Genomic DNA, 17259 nt, shown 5'->3' with positions numbered 1-17259 from the left:
TCAACTAAATATGAACATAGGCAAGATGTGGGAAGCTAGCAGAATATTAAATATTAAATCTCACATTACTGAATATTTATTTTAGTTCCAGTACTAGTTTACGTAACGGTAAGATTTACATAACAGAAGCTGAAAAGAAACACCTAAAATTCTGAAGGAGTAGAGTCAAAGTTGGAGTTATTTAACATCAATTGCAGCTGACTGTGTCCACATATAGGAAAAACAAAATCATAAATAAGGAAAAACAGAATATTAAACAGCGCAAGATCTAGATTTACAGAAATGGTCTCTGATTTTAACCTAGGTATTTTTGCCCTGGAAAGCGGTGAGATAACCTAAGCAATCCAGAATTTGTCATGGCTCACTGCCATAAGGGTCTCACAAAGACTCTTCTCTCGGTAATAAAACAATGTAAAAGGTCCCTGATAGAGAGGAACATCTAAAGAAATTGAAGCAAAAGGAATGATGAGGCAAAATTCAGCACATTTGAAAGCAGGGAAACAGCTGCTTAACCAGTACTCCAGGAAAATACTGTCTTTTCGTTTAATGAAATGATCCAGCAGAAACATCCTTTAAAGTGTAGTTTCCAGAGTGATTTCATACATAAACCACTCAAGACTTTTCTCAAGTTGTCTATACCTATAATTCTCCCTGAACTATTTTACAAAATTCAGCCGGTAACATATTTTTCAATTGGATGAACATTTCAGTGTTTGGAATTATGATATACAAAGTCATCATCTTTATTATTTAAAGTTCAGAGCACATAAATTGGCAAAGAAAAAGTAATACTTCACTCTTCTTAAAATGACCGTTACATTTAATATTAATGTAAATCAAAGAGCATATTGCTCTTCTTATTTATCCCCTTACGGTACAAGACCACTGATGCTAACAAGTTATCACACTTGGTAAGATAGGTAGAAAAGTATTTTTTTCTGTCTGCTGCTCTGGACCATAATTTCCTACTTCTGGTCAACAAGATTGAACATATTAACATTTAACCTCTAATTAAACAAACAGGTAATCTTTAATTTAGTGTTTACTATGAGAACTATTGTTCTAGATATTTTACATGAATTATCTAACTTCACCTTCACAATAACTCTTGGAAGATATGTTATTAACCCCATCTTCCAAAAACCGAGGCCCAGGTGGTGTAAGGAATTCGTTCTAGTTTGCACACCTAGTAAATAGTTCCGTAGTGATGCTGATTTTTTTTTTTTACCTATAACTGGATGACTCCATGTTCTATAGCTATAGTAGTTGTCTTCCTATAACTTCTTCCACTTAATGCTTAGAGCTGCCTTATGTAGTTTCCATGCATTTCCATTTAAAATCCACCCTTCTGTCCCCTTGCATTGGTTAATATTTCTATGTACTTATCTTGGTTTAGACTCGGCTGGTTTTTATTTTTAAGTTTGCCTAGCTACCTTTAGTTTGCTTTCTCTGGTTTTAGGGTAGAATTATAGAGTTTAGAATTGGAAAATTGAATGAAGGGCATCTAATCTATTTGACAAACAGACCTCCTTAAACAGCCATTCAGTCACCACATGAATATATCCAGTGACATAGCCCCTGCTTCTGGTAGTAGCCCTTTTCATCCTCACACAGCTCAGAGTACCTGAAATTACAGTCTTATATTGACTCTCTGTAGCCTTGATCCTTTGAAGTCATTTGGACACTGGTAAGAGGAACGACATTTAAATTCAGATACCATGTAGTGGATTCTCTGCTTTTTCTCTCTGAAGACTCATAGCTCTCATTTCTTTTAGGTATGATTCACATGAATGAAACTCTTTCCCTTGATCTAGTTCTTTTTTCCCTCCTTCCTTCCATTCTTTCTTGCTGCTTCTTCCTTCCTCCTTCTTCCTTTCTTTCTTCCTTTTTTTCAGCAGGGTTTGGGGGTGGAATAAGACCAGCCTAGTATTATACTGTTTCTCATGACGAAATTAGAAAAGCATCCTTTAACAACTTGTTAACAATTAATTCTTGTAATTTTGTGTATTAGATAGATACATTTTGATATTTATTGACCTGGTAATATGGAAAAGAAACCGTGTGAGCTGTGGATAATGAGGTATTAATTCATATTTCATGAAGTGAGAGAATGTTAATTCTGGTAGATAAATCATCTATATGAATGATTGTAATAATTGACAGTGTGATATGAGCAAGTTATAAGAGTAATTCAAGCAAAATGTTACAAAGAAATTAGTTCTATGAGAATTTCTTAGAGATAGCATTTGAACTAGCTTGGAAGAGTGGATACTATTTTGTCAGGTGGCATATAGTTGTATGTGTCAGGAACAATGGCAGCAAAGGCTAAAATGGATGACTACAGAGCATGTTTTTCTGCAGGGTAGAGGTCGTGAGGAGGAGTACTGGGGTGGGGTCTAAACTCAAACCTGTCCTTTAATGCTAAGTTAAGGAGTTTGAACTTTATCACCTATTGAAATAATGTTTTTGATAAGGTGGAGAAAGCAGTAGAAGAAATAGATAGAGCAAGGCAATTTATCAAATGGCCAATGTCCCAGGGTAGGGGTTTGGACAAAGAAAGGGTCTAGATTGGTGCTTCCTTTCTTTGGAAGACACATTGTACATTTTATGTATGCTAATGAAAGGCCTCTACTATATGTGCACTGTAAAAATCTGAATCATTGATTCAAAACACAGTTTTGGAGGATCTTCAACATTTCTGTCCTATGGATGCTGGTTGTATTGGTATATATATATACATAATTTTGTTTGAAGCAGATACTTAAACCTCTTTGGTGATTATCAACAACTGCCTTTCTAAGGCAAAAGTGAATTTACAATTAATGTTATTTTTATCTGAAAATATTTTACTCACTTAAAGTATAGGCTTAAAAGTTCAGTATTTGCCCATTCACAGCAAAAGAAAATTGGAGAGCAATAACAAACCAAAAATTTGAGGTCAGATAATAAAATTAACTTAATTCATGTTTTCGTAAAAGTCTAACTCAGTTTCTCTATATGTCAGTTACAAAACATTACTAAGGATGTAGATGGTGGAGTTAATGATTTAATGATCAAAAGCACATATTAAAATTCCTCAATAGTAAGAGGTTGCAAACAACATAGAAGGTTAAACAATGTTTCCCCCATACTACTTTTGCTCTGTTGGCCCCTATACTTATTCTTCTAGCTAATGACTTAGAGCAAAAGAAACCACTTAAATAGGTCTTTGTAAAATTAAAGACATTTTATATACAATACTGCCCATTCTAATCTACCTCTACACCCAAAGAGATTCTACGAGACCAGTTGTGTGGGCAAGGTATTTCTCTCTCTTTCTTCTGTAAGAGTGTGTGGTCTTGAGTATGAAATCAGCAAACTAATAAATATAACTTCCATTTCAATGAGATGTAAAACAAATTGGCTTCTGTATATTTCTTAGTACCATGAAGAATAACCACTGGTTGGTAAGTACAGCAGGCAGTAGTCAGCTTACCATGTACGAACAGTCTATGCTTATGTGGAACCTCACATTAACACCCAATGTCTTGCTTCGTTACCTTGCAGAAATGTTGGACTCCAACAATGTGATCACTTTCAATGGGTTGGCCAACAGCTCCAGTTATCATACTTTCCTTTTGGATGAGGAACGGAGTAGGCTGTATGTTGGAGCGAAGGATCACATATTTTCATTCAACCTGGTTAATATCAAGGATTTTCAAAAGGTATCTTTATTCTCATGCATATACTGTAGTTCTTTTGAAACAACTGAAAATATAAATAATCCTCTAGCTATTTAACAGTGTGACAACTGAAAAAAATGTTTAAATTAGTATTTTATCTTTTAAGATGGAAATAAAAATAATGCATTAATTTGATTATCACAAATGAATAGATGCAGTAAACCATAAAAATCATTGGGGAAGAAACCATAGTATTTTCAATGATCATTATAAGAAGTATTAACTTCAGCTTATCCTTCCATAGTTATATCATTTTCCTGCATAGATTTAAAATACTTGAATCGTTATAGAAATATAGTTGATTTCATGTACTGTGTATACTATGTTTATATTTGTACATCTCTCTATATTGCCAGCAAATGCAGAGTATATAGATCATTATACACATGCCTATCTGACGTGTCACTTGTGTTTGTAAATAAAGTTTTTTGGAACATGGACATTCTCATTCATTTACATATTGTCTATGTCTGCTTTCGTTCTACAATGGCAGAGTTGAGTAGTTGTGATAGAGATCATCTGGCTGACAAAGCCTAAAATACTTACTATCTGGTCTTTTAAACAAGAAAATTGCCAAAGCCTGATTTGGAAGATCGCTTTTCAGTGTCAGGTTTTTGCAAATGTGGTCGTTTAGACACTACCAGTCTATCAATTTTATTCTTATTCTTTATACTGTTTCTGGCTTATGTAATTAATAAGCTATACAGTTTGGAAAATAAACATTGATTGACAGATTAGTGGAAATTGTGCTACTGAATCTATATGCTGTACTCTAAGTCAACCATTTATTCAGTCAATATCTCCAGTCTTAATTCTCTGAGGAACAAAGATCTTTAAGCACAACTTTCACAAGAGTGCTAGTGTTAGTGCTTTTAAAAGTACATGCATTGCAGGAATTATGTATGTTAGTCTTGTTTCTTCTTAACTCTGAGGACTTTAAAGTGATGTGCCTCCACTTCTTATAAACTAACAGACTGGACATTAATTTTTAAAAAGTAACAGAATTGGAAAAAGCTTTTGTTCTGGCTGAAGAACGTTGCTTTTGGGATACAAGGAAGATTTAAACTCAAAGCTGATTCAAATCTCTAGTAGAGTATACCACTAAACTGAAGACTTTTACTTTTATTACTCCAACTCTAAAATTCTGACTATATATAAAAATATTTGATTTGTTACATATAGTCATATGAAATGGCAATGCTCTTACTGATATTTTAGAATAAGATGTGGCATTTAAAAATCACCTTGGGTATTTCTTTTCTGACTTTTCAATCTGTTTGATTTCTAAACCTACTCAGATAACAGCAATATCCCTAAGATTATCTACTATCTAAAAAAACTGCTTATTCATTTGTTTTTCTGAAATAGTAAAAATATTTTTCTTGGAGTCTTTTCTAAAGTCACAAAATAAGCAGGTTTTTGTTGCTGTTTTAATGAAAGGAAACCATCCTTTATAAAATGAATTAAAAATCTAATATGATTAAGAAAAATTTGATATTTTATAATGGGAGGTTATATCAGTTCATATTTTCAGTGTTTATGACATTTTTATCATTTTATAAAGTTCATATATATGAATATAAATGTATATGTATGTATCTATAGATAGATATTATATAAACACGTATCACTTCAGAATATATATATATAACATATTTAATGTTTCTCTCTGAATAAATATTCTTAGTTTGGGTTATATATTCAATTGATTCTAAAATTGCAAAGAACTAAATTATCATATCATATGAGACAAGCTACTATTTTATAGATGAGAAAAATCCTAGAGCCATTTGTGTGCTCGAGATATATCACAGTATCTTCTACCAACGAGGTTTGTAATAAATATATCCTGAAGTAATGAATTAAATAAAAGTTAAGTGATTTGCTCAACATCCAGTGTTCTTCTTGTAGCTCTGGCTCTTGAGCTTAAAATCATTATTCTAATAATAGAAGACATATTTTTAAAAATCCATTCCAAACATATTACTTAATTTTAATTACATCACCCTGTTTATAAAAGTAAATGCAATTTACTTAAGGATGTACATTTGTTTGTCTATATTTGTCTATTAGTGCTCTTTTTAACCTATGTATAATGTTATTCAACAACTTTTCCTAAGCATCTACTATTGTGATAAACTCTATAGGGGACACTATAGTATGTCATAAATCCTCACTGAGGAACTTACAAGATAATATTAAAGATAAGATGTATGAACATAAAGGTAAATACTAGGCCAATCCCTGTTAGGACCAAAAACACATTCTCGGATTTAGAAGGAACATGGGAAGATTCTTGGCCTTGATAAAAGAGTCTAATCTGTTCGAGACATAAATGCTTGTTAAATAACAAGCAAGAGGGACTACCAGGAGCAGCATCAGAGCGGCATAAAGAAGGGAAAGGGTAAAATAGGTCATGAAGCGCTTGGAATATGAGGATGAGATCTTTAGACATTGTTAACTGAGAAATTTTTGAGCAAAGAAGACAAAGTATCAACAGCTTAACAAATCTAACCAAAAAAGTTAGGAGTTGTTCTTCATGGAAATGGATACTGTTGGAAAGACAATTAAATATGTATATTTATTTATAATATATATATATTTGTTCCCCTGACTTATAGTTATCCTCATTAAATTCCTTTCCAAAAGAGCACTTTCTGCATCAAAATGTATTTTACTCATGCCAAATCTTTAAGTTTAATTTTTTTTACTCTGGAACTCTAGAAAGAGTACATACCTCTCTAAGTATGAGAGAATTTAGCATGAATGTTATCAAAATTGTTTTTTTATTAATATTTGACATAGAGAAATGACAAAATGAGGCCCATACTGTCTCAACACCAACATCAGGAGTTAGAAAACTATGAGAAAACAACTGGAAAATTCAAACATTTTGAATTAAAAAAATTATCTGTTTTAATAGTCTGATTTTTGCACAATCTAGTCAATATGAATATGAAAGTCAATAAATCTTAGCTCTGTTGTATATTATTACTGTTGTGTCCCCGAGAACATTTGTATTTGGTTCTCATCCACTGTAATCTTTAAGAAAGAATGGATCACTTGGCCTTTCCATAGTCAATGTAAAGATAGGGCTGTGAAACCTGTGGAAGGAACTGCCCAGCAATTGCTCCAGTAATTCAGGAGTCAGGGTAATGTTACTTGTAAAGATTAAGGATTGTTCACTTTACTTGTAAGGATCATATTCTTGAATGTCTTTACTATGTGACTACTTTGTAAAAAAGTTGTGGAATAAGTCAAATGATAGTTTTAATTTACACACACAGACATATATGAAAAGAAAAGCACACAAAAAAAGAAAAGAATACATAAATTAAGAGCTTCAAATGGTAAAAATGAAAACATATCCAAAAACTTTTAGGGCTTTGATAATTCTTACATGGACCTGAAATGCATTTGTCATATCATACATTATTTCAATAAGTCCTAAATTCTTGTTTATGAATGGTTGTATTTTGTTTTTTAATTCCCTAGATTGAATATCATAGTCTTTGCCCAAGTTTATGACCATTTATACTGAATTATCTAGAGGTTCCCAAATGAATGATAATCAGTCATTTTGAGACTAAAAGCTTTCTAGCAGACATAAATGATTAACTGCCATCATCTCTAGATTTTTCTTTTACATACAACTTTTTTCCCCTGAAATTAACTAAAGTTACCAGAAGAGAAAAACGAATAAAAAAACATTAAATTGTTCTGCCCCAGTACAGATGGGCGACACTGGCATTTTTCAGGGGAACTGGAAAATTTTATATTAAAATTTAGATGAGGGTATTTGCATTAATGTTATTAAGGGAAATGCATCCACAGTCCTCTAAGCCACCAGTAAACGCCTTGGCTTATCTACTACTGTCACTGTATTCGTACAATATAGGAACCTTTGGAAAGACAAAGAACAAATATTAGGGATGAAAACAGACACAAGTATTTCTCACTTAGTCTAAGTTTTGCCCAGAGTCGGGAGGGTGACTTTTTATTTTACAGCATCTGTTGGCTTCTTTATTTCCTCCTTTATCTCCTGAAAGTATACAATGCTACTCTTAGCATTTTTACCTGTCCCCCCCCCCCAAAAATACCCACTTTTCTCAGATGGGTTTTCTAACCCTATTAGTTGTTCATTCTCTCATGTCATGCTGAGATTTGGATTAGGGAAATGGATCCAGAGCACCCAATGTTAAAATTTCAAAATCACTATTTCATGATCAAGACTGATTCAATTAGAAAAATACAAGCCACATTCTTTGCCTATTTCTACCTTTCTTCACTAGACTCTCATATTCTTTTAGGATGATCTCCATCACCCGAACTGCCTTACAGTTCTTTCCACTGCATGCTGCTCTGATCTATTGACTACAAAAATTTCTGTGTTGCTCAAGTTTCATATACGGAAAGCGTAACACATAGATGGAGAAAGAATGATTTAAGTTATACCATTAACTGATGCCACTGCGAAGTCTAACCTGAGAGGTTCCAGTCATATAATGCTTTATGGAAGTTCCTTTATCTCAGTTGCGCCAGCTTAGTCTAACAGACTATAATGTTGGGTCTCTTAGAGAGCTTAATTGGGGTAAAAAAATGTTTCTCCTCTGCCTTTAGATTGTGTGGCCTGTATCTTACACCAGAAGGGATGAATGCAAGTGGGCTGGAAAAGATATCCTGGTAAGTATCAATCTACAAAACTAGTTTAGTAATTGCATAAGTAATTTATTACTCTGTCATCATTTTTGTTCATTGTTGTATTAAACATCATGTTTTACTTGTGTACTTAATCACTGTTTAGAAACAAAATGATATTTAATTTTGAATAGGCACTTTTATATAAAGCATTGATGGTTTTATGTAAAGAAAGTGTGCAAAAATAACAGTACACCTAAATAAAGCAAAATATGTTCCCTTTGATGATTTATATATAAGCAAAAGATAATTAGCAAAATGCAATTTTGTAACATACATGTTTATGCTCAATAAGTCAACTTTCTTATACAAATTGGTTTTCTTTTCTTTTTTTTTTTTTGAGGAAGATTAGCCCTGAGCTAACTGCTGCCAATCCTCTTTTTTCCAGGGAAGACTGGCCCTGAGCTAACATCCATGCCCGTCTTCCTCCACTTTATACGTGGCACACCTACCACAGCATGGCATGCCAAGTGGTGCCATGTCTGCACCCGGGATCCGAACTGGCGGACCCTGGGCTGCCAAAGCAGAACGTGTGCACTTAACTACTGTGCCACCAGGCCGGCCCCTACAGACCGGTTTTCATGTGTTAATTCCTTTTCAAAGACATGAAATTTTTCTGAGTCATCATGATTAAATTACCCATCATTCCTTCTTTCCCTTCCATTCCTTTTGTTTCTTTTCTTTTCCTTCCTTTTTTCCTTCCTGCTTCCTTCTTTTTTCCCCTTTCTTCCTCTCTCCTTCCTTCTTTCCTTTCTTCTTTTGATGCACTCATTCCTTAAATAAATGTGGATTGAGAAGTGCCTATGTAATAGGCATTGTCCTGGGCACTATGTAACAAAAGATGAATGGTAAGCAATCCCTACAATGGTTTTACCCTTGTAAACTGGTAGAGGCCATTTTTCCCGAAGTAAACTTTGTCAGTAAAATAAAGTGGGCCACTGGTTTGAGGTATAGACAAGTATTTGCACAGATCACGACAAGCAGTTATAATAATTTAAATCAATAAATTAAAATGAATTATAGGATTTAAAAGTATATTTGTATTATTTTGTGTCTTAGACATTTCGTCTATGTATTAGCTTTTAGAAGAAATTTATCCTATGTGCCTAAAGACATAAATCAACCTGTATGTATATATATAGATATGTAGATATTTTCCAGGGACAACTTGATTGATTGGTAGTGGTTGCGTACGATGATGTATTTGTTCAGACTGTTTTAGAGGTAGAATCTGAGTTCATGGGAAAAGAATGCCTTGTTCTGGTAGCAGTGTTGGTTATAGGAGAAGGAAGGTGGATAAAGGAGCACAGAGTATAGGTATTCCCCATCTTTGATTAATTACATATCAGCAAACATGGGAACTTCATCCTTGAAACTTTCATTTTAACGATAATGATTATAAGTTACACTACACACCTTCATAGTACAGCAAACATTTTTTCTGGGTATGTGGAAGTGGACAAAACAACTGTGTTCTATCAAATTTTATACTATCCCAAATTGATACATATGTTGTTGGGATCATTGGAAAGGAATAAATAGAAAGAATGAAGTAGGAGTCCAGATAAGTCAAGAATTTTATGTTGATACCCCCACTGAATCATTACTTGTACTTGAGCAAGTACCTTAATTTGGGGGGGTGGGTTAGTATCTTTTCCACTGAATGAGATGTTACATATTTTACAATTATGAGAAAGAAGTTTAATAGTTTTTGTGAAAATCATTTAAAAGTAGAAAATACTTCAGAAGTGTTTTGCAAAAAGTATAATTGAATATACAAAAATTTATTAACATAAAAGTGCAGTGTTTATCATTAACAAATTATGCTGAAGGGTTTCAACGTGATAATAACGAAGGATGGATAGAAATAGAGATTTTACCTCTATGCAGTTGTGACTTTTAAAAACACAGACTTTGTCCCATTCCATTAAATTTTAACAGGTGAGGATGTGGAAACATAGAATTATTGAGAATCTTTTCTGTGCCAAGTACTATGATAATTTAAGTAGTATTTTGTAGATGGAGTTTTAACAATAACTTTATGATGTGGGTATTGTTACCCCCATTTCCTTGATCAAGAAATATAATGATTCAGAATATTCACTCAAAATATTTTCATTCAAAATTTTTGGAACATTTTGAGTACTCTGCTAAAAGTTGAGATAAAATTTCTGTCCCTTTGATAAGTTTTTGGTGTTGTGTGGCATATATGTATTCTAACTCGCCTGATAACACTCAGATAATAAGCAACAGAGATTCAAATAAATACTTTACCTATTCTGGTCTCATCAAGGTTGTGTGTATAATAATGACCAGCTCACAGCTTTACTATAAGATTCAAATAATCACAAGTGAAATTATTACATACAGTGTAATGCATGATAAAATGTTAACTATTGCTATTATTGGTCTATGTAATAGAGTTGCTTAGACAATTTTTAAGTGAAAACGTTGTTAATGAAATGTTTGGTCTTAGTCTTTTTTGTTGTTGTTGTTAAGGAAGATTTGCCCTGAGCTAAAATCTGTTGCCAGATCTTCCTCTATTTTGTGTGTGGGTCACTGCCTCAGCATGGCCACTCATGAGTGGTGTATGTAGGTCTGCACTGGGGAACCAAACCCAGTCCACAGAAGCAGAGCAGACCAAACTTAACCACTAGACCACGGGGCCAGCCCCAGTTTGATCTTTAATGATCATGACCACTGTAGTGTTGCACTGTTCTGAATTCAATTTAATTTGAAAATTGAAGATAATAAACATAATTATCTGACAAATTATCAGGATTTTATAGTAAGCACTTTGAAAATCGAAGATAATAAACATAATTATCTGACAAATTATCAGGATTTTATAGTAAGCACTGAAGCCAAGTACTGAGCATATTTAATGATTGAATCAACTAATTCAGTTGCTAATATAGCAGATATTCTTTTGTGTTTGTGATTTCCAAAATTTACCTCAGTGCATTTCCCTTATCTTTTATCGCTCCCCCCCCCCCCTTCTCCCCACCTCTCTGCTCTCCTTCCCTATTTATACTGAGCACTGAGGGATTCTGATGTTGGTCCAGATGCGGTTAGTTCAGCAGCTGCAATAAAGTCGTGATCTTCACAGTGCCTTCTGGGTAACCCTAATCATGACTTCAGAGGTTTTCCCTCTAAGAAGGGAAACTTTATTGTATTTTCCAGGCTTCCTTAAAATGCTTATGGGTTTTATAGAACTACATTAAAAGGAACTAAGACAGATGGCATTTGCTAAGTCTGATACAGGGTACCACTGGTGCCTGATCATTTCATAGCACCTTGTAATAAAGACTCTGAAAACTTATAAATCATGATTTATACATTATGGTAGAGATAGGTAATTATGTGTGCATTGGGAGATATACATTTTTGAAAGTTTAATGGTATGGCAATATTAGTCATCTAATCCTTTTAAAAGTCAACTAATTAATGTAATGATGAAATGTCTGTGCTTTGTTTATTCTGTTACATTCTGCATTAAATCAATTCAATTGTTGTGGATTTTGATTTCTCTTTGTTAGCACTTATTTAAGGAAATGAAAAACAAACAGTTTTCATGTATTTTAGTTCAAGGAAAAATGTATCTTTCCTTTAACCATCAGGACTCCAAGTAGAATTGTAACCCAAATAGGAACTGACCTGAACATTTCTAGGAAAGTAAACTAACAACTTCCTTGAGTGCTCTCCATAGTTTCCAGAACCCAAGTTTACCCTTTTCCTGCTGGTTTTAGTGTTTTCTCTAAAAGTCCTCTGGAAATAAAGCTCCTTTAAACAAACCTTCCTGGGGGAAGTACTATCTTCTCGAGATTCAGATATAAGAATACAGTAGGAAAATACAATAGGAAAGTGGGGCAAGGATACTGGCTGATTTTATATATCTTGAGAGTGGGTCATTCTTAAGTCTGGTTAAGATGGCATAGCCGTCTGGGAAGTCAAGATATGCCACTGAATGGAACCTACATAGTTCCTGTGTCATTGAGCATAGCATCATACGGAAAGTTGAACCCTTTCCCCATTCTACTAGGCAGCTAGAAAGATACAAGCCATCGTTTCTCAGTGCTTGCATCATACGCATATGTTAAATCAGCAGCTGGAATTCAAGCAGCTGTTCTACAAAGATGGAGTTTGTGGCATAGAGGGAATCTGCAAGCTAAGACACCTTTATTTTCTGTCTCTTTCTCTGTATATGTATAGAATATAAATGTGTCTTAGGCTGCTGATAATAACATTTCTGACAACAACATTAATCTGAATTTATTTATTTTTCCTCTTGTAGAAGTGAATATATATGATATATACTAATATGCCTTCATTTTTGGTGGTGTAGGTTCTAAACCTTTACATTGTTATGGCATTTCTATATTAGAGGAGTGAAATGCTCATGAACTTTTCCAGTGTTGTTACTTGAGAGTTGTAATTTGAAAAAAATTATATAATATATAATATTATTGGACAGAAATGCTGAATAAGGAGATAAATACAATGCAGATATCTTTATTCTGACTGCTATTGTGCACTTTCGTTTTCACTTTTGATATTTTTCTGGTGCTTAAAATCCACTTTCTTATTCACAATAACATTTCTATTGAAGGATTAACTTTCTTGACCCTGTTTTGGAAATGGAAACTGAATACATGCTAAGCTGGTAAAAGAATCTGTTTTGAATCAATAGCTCTCTGACTCTTCTTTGTTTATCCTGCTAAATCGTCTCTCTCTGCACTAAGTTTCAGTAAAACCAAATGGCAACCGTATGACTGTTAGAAATATTTTGAACAAAGTTGGAAATCAAAATTTCAACCATCTGAGATGAACAAAAAAAGCAGATTCTTATAACTTCACTATTGTTGGATACGTTTCAAAGCGTAGTTTCATGCACCTGAATTTTGGCACATTTTTGCAGTTCTTGAAGGATTTATTTTTATATTTTTGTCCTTAGTTGTTATTCATTTTGATGATATGATATATTTTGATGCCTGTCAAATTTATCATGGCTCGTATTGCAAACCTCAACAACACTAATTTTTGCCAAATGAATGCATTTGAGAATTTGAAGCTATACATGCATCTTAAGTTGCAGGATAGTCCAAAAAGACATCATCTTTGATTTTTGTATTTTAAGGACTTCAAAGCATGTTAAAAAATATTTTAATGGAGAGTTAGAATTATCTCCTAATTCTAAAAAAATTGTAAGACTTCATTAAATCTCAAAATCCTGATGTATAGTTGTCGGAAGATAATTTTTCATGGGTCTCTCACATTTCTGCACACCTGATAAACAGAAGCATTGACTTCTTATTTTGCGGACTATTTTTAAGGATATTCCTATAGTGAAGAAACTTGTAAGGTAGCGTCTCCCTCTTAAGCAAAAGGCTGGTTTGCAAACAACTTTGAGAAGTAGAGATAGTGTCCCTCTTGGAGCAAAGGGTAGGTATGCTTACTGTCCAGTACAATGAACATAACATCTCCTTCAAGATGTAATGGCCAACATACTTATGACTATTATAAAACATTCAAATTCCCTCAACCCAGGGTTCCTCTCTTAGAATACAACCCACTTCATGCACAGGTGTCACCTGGCTCTCTTCTCACTGCCCAGTGGGAACTGGAGCTTGGGGAACTGGCAGAAGAAATGCTGATACTCTGACTACTGCTATTTCTGTGAGTAATAAAGTTGTTTATCTCTGATCCAGGAGCTATATATCTTCTGCCAGAGTCCATGAAACTGTGTCAGGGTAACTTGTTATCTTATAAGTAGGGCAAAATCATAGACCTTTTACATTTCTTGACAATATTGATTACAACTTTTTGTGGAGATTCTAGATGATCTCACAAATGAGAAACTATGGTCAGTTTATTCATTTTTAAATATGAGTGCCATGATGAAATTTGATGACCCTTCAGATAGTCAGACACCTGACTTTTGATGAAAGCCAGTGAAAACCTTGCTTATTAAATGTCACAGAAATGAGCATAGATTCCTATGTGCAAGTACCTTTGTATGTTTATTTCTACTTGGGGATAAATGTCAGGTAAGTTGAACAGAATGATAACAGTTTAAATTCAGCATTCAGAAGTAATAATGATAATGGCTAACACTTATTGAGAGCTTACTGTATTTACCAAGTATTGTTCTAAATGCATTACTTTTATTAACTCATATTTGTTTATAAGATACACATTTCCTTTCAAAGTAATTGGATGAACCAGTTTTGTATCTTAGGTAGGAGATACATGGGAAATGAAGCTTTGCTGTTAAAGTTATTTTAGAAACTAGGTTTCATTCATATTTTGAATTAATATGTTTTACCAATACAACAAAATAAGGTGGTAATTATTGTTTGAATTTCCATGGACCAAGTCTCATATATATGAACTTAGTTTTTTTGAAAATCTTTTAGATTCAGGATTAAAATTTAAATGCATTTTAAGTTTATATTTGCAAAGTAAGGCTAGCACTTATAATAGACACATTATATAAAAACTTTCAGAGGGTTTGGGGATTTTGAGTTGTGCTCCTTTTTATTGGAAATTTCAATTGTACTCTTCAGTGGCTGAAATGAAATTCACATATTTGGCATTGCTTGAAAATTTTTTATTTAGATTTGATTGGACATCATATTTCACCCACGCATCAATATACATACTTTTAGAGTACAGTAAGCATTTTATACTCTGTAAGGTTCATTAGAATGATTTGGACAGTTCCTCCGAGAAAAGGATTTTGGCCGATGACTTTTGACTACGTAGATTTTTCCAAGTTCAACTGACATATAGTTTCTAATAGTCATCATTGATATTCTGCTTTTTTATGCACTTGATAGTGATTGTGAATGGATTTCTGCTCATTTCTGAGGGTACACTGTCACTTCAGATTTAACACGAACTCTGGGAATACTTTTCTTAGATATTAAAAGGGTTCCTAGAACCAATTCAAACATGAGTGTGTATGGAGGATCCTCCACACCAACACGCAATTCTCAGGCACCAAGTTGTGTCTGGGACTTCAACTCAATTCTGACACTATCTACCTGGAGATAGCATCAGATTCCACAGGGGGAGAGTTCAGTCCTACAAGACCGCCCCCGCCCCCCAGCACTTCAGATGCCAGTGGTAATCTCAGGTTGTTACCTGTGCTGCTTACTGACCAGGTACAGATTGGAGGTTCCCATGACCTCTTCCTTGGACTTTAGATGCCAGTCGCAAGTCCAGATTGTTACCTGTACTTCTAACAAACCGGCTGCAAATCTGAGGTTCCCATGACCCCCTCCTCAGATTTGATTAATTTGCTTACATAGCTCAGAAAACATATTACATACTGTACCACCAGTTTATTGTAGAAGGATATAAATCAAGAACAGCCAGATGGGGGAGGTGCATAGAGCAAGACATGGGGAAAGGGCAAAGAGCTTCCCTGCCCTCTTGAAGCATGCCATTCTGCCTGCATTTCCATGTGTTAACCAGCCTGGAAACTTTCTGAACTGCATCCTTTTGGATTTTTATGGAGGCTTTATTACATAGGCATGCTTGATTAAATCACTGGCCATTGGTGGTTGATCCAACCTCCAGCCTCTCTTCCCTTCCTGGAGGTCAGAGGGTGGGACTGAAAATTCCAACCCTCTAATCGTATGGTTGGCTCCACTGGCATCCAGCAGCCATCCATACCTGATTTCCAAAGGTCACTTCATTAACCTAACACAAAATGCCTCTATCACTCTCAGCACTTGGGAAATTCCAAGGGTTCTGGGAGCTCTGTGCCAGAAGCAGGGATGAAGAACAAATATATATTTCTTATTATAAATCATGTAGCAATAGAAAATCACCCTATGTACACGGGACATCACAAAACTTTCCTCAACTTCTATTTATATCATTTAATTTTTATCTATTTTTAAGTTTATTAACATGTATATATGGGAGAAACCCAGGAAAACCAAGTAACTCACTGAAATGGCAGAAGCCGTCGCCTTAAATTAAATACCATCTTCAGCTAAGAATGAAGGAGGGTGTTGGAGGCAGTGGTTTTGAACTTCAAAGGGGAGAAAGGCAATTCACATGGAGATGGAAAAGCAAATGTTTGGTAAACAAATGTTTGCTGGGCCATCTATAGATAATATGACCTGAGGGAGAGAAAATTTTGATAAAAATGGGCTTAGCCAGGATCCTCTCAGTCTGTCATATCCAGAGTTATCTATGGTGATAGCTCCTTCTGGAGACAGGCCTTCTACCATAAATTCTGTCAATGCAAATAACCCATGGTCAATCTATAAATCAAAATTGGGATGAGTTTATTATGAGCCAAGTTTGAGGACTACAGCCTGCGGCCTTAGGAAGGGCACCAAAGAAGTGGGGTGTATAGAGTTGTTATATAACATCTTGGAACAAAGAGCATATATCACATCACATATGACAGGAATATCTCTTTTACTACTGTCATGAAATGCTTAGCTGGCACAGCAGGTCAGGGGTTAGCAGGTCAGTGGTCACAGGTAAGCACAGAAGGTCAACAATTAATCCTTAGTTCCCAGGAAGAGATGCTTATCCTTAAAGAAATGCCAATATGGGGGGGAGTTACATCCCTATCTGTAAGGACATCATTCTTGTCTTTGGGACATAGTAAACGTTTAAAGCAGATGTACAACGCATGCTCAGTGGGCCATGTCAGGCCCTTTTGGAAAAACAGGGTCGGGACAAATTAGTTTTAACACAAATGGCTTCCTCATATACTCCAATATATCCTATTGCTTTTCATTTATTTATCAATTCTTTTAGGCAGTTAGAGGAAAGGTAAAAGTTTCTTTCAGAGTCTTGTGCTTAAAAACAG

General features: G+C 34.4%; 1 protein-coding gene across 3 annotated transcripts in view; it reads left to right on the top strand.

Annotated features, from left to right (window-relative positions):
• The window catches only part of SEMA3A (semaphorin 3A), a 451042-nt gene that overhangs the window by 287645 nt on the left and 146138 nt on the right, over positions 1-17259 (top strand). For all 3 annotated transcript variants that reach the window (XM_014739188.3, XM_070264479.1, XM_001491234.5), the window contains 2 exons: positions 3547-3704; positions 8343-8405. In XM_014739188.3, the coding sequence (XP_014594674.1) occupies positions 3547-3704; positions 8343-8405 (221 nt within the window). The remainder of the gene's footprint in view (positions 1-3546; positions 3705-8342; positions 8406-17259) is intronic.

This window comes from Equus caballus, chromosome 4, assembly GCF_041296265.1.
Source record: "Equus caballus isolate H_3958 breed thoroughbred chromosome 4, TB-T2T, whole genome shotgun sequence".
Taxonomy (NCBI): Eukaryota; Metazoa; Chordata; class Mammalia; order Perissodactyla; family Equidae; genus Equus; species Equus caballus.
Note: the sequence above shows the minus strand (reverse complement) of the source record. Positions and strands in the feature narration are given on the sequence as shown.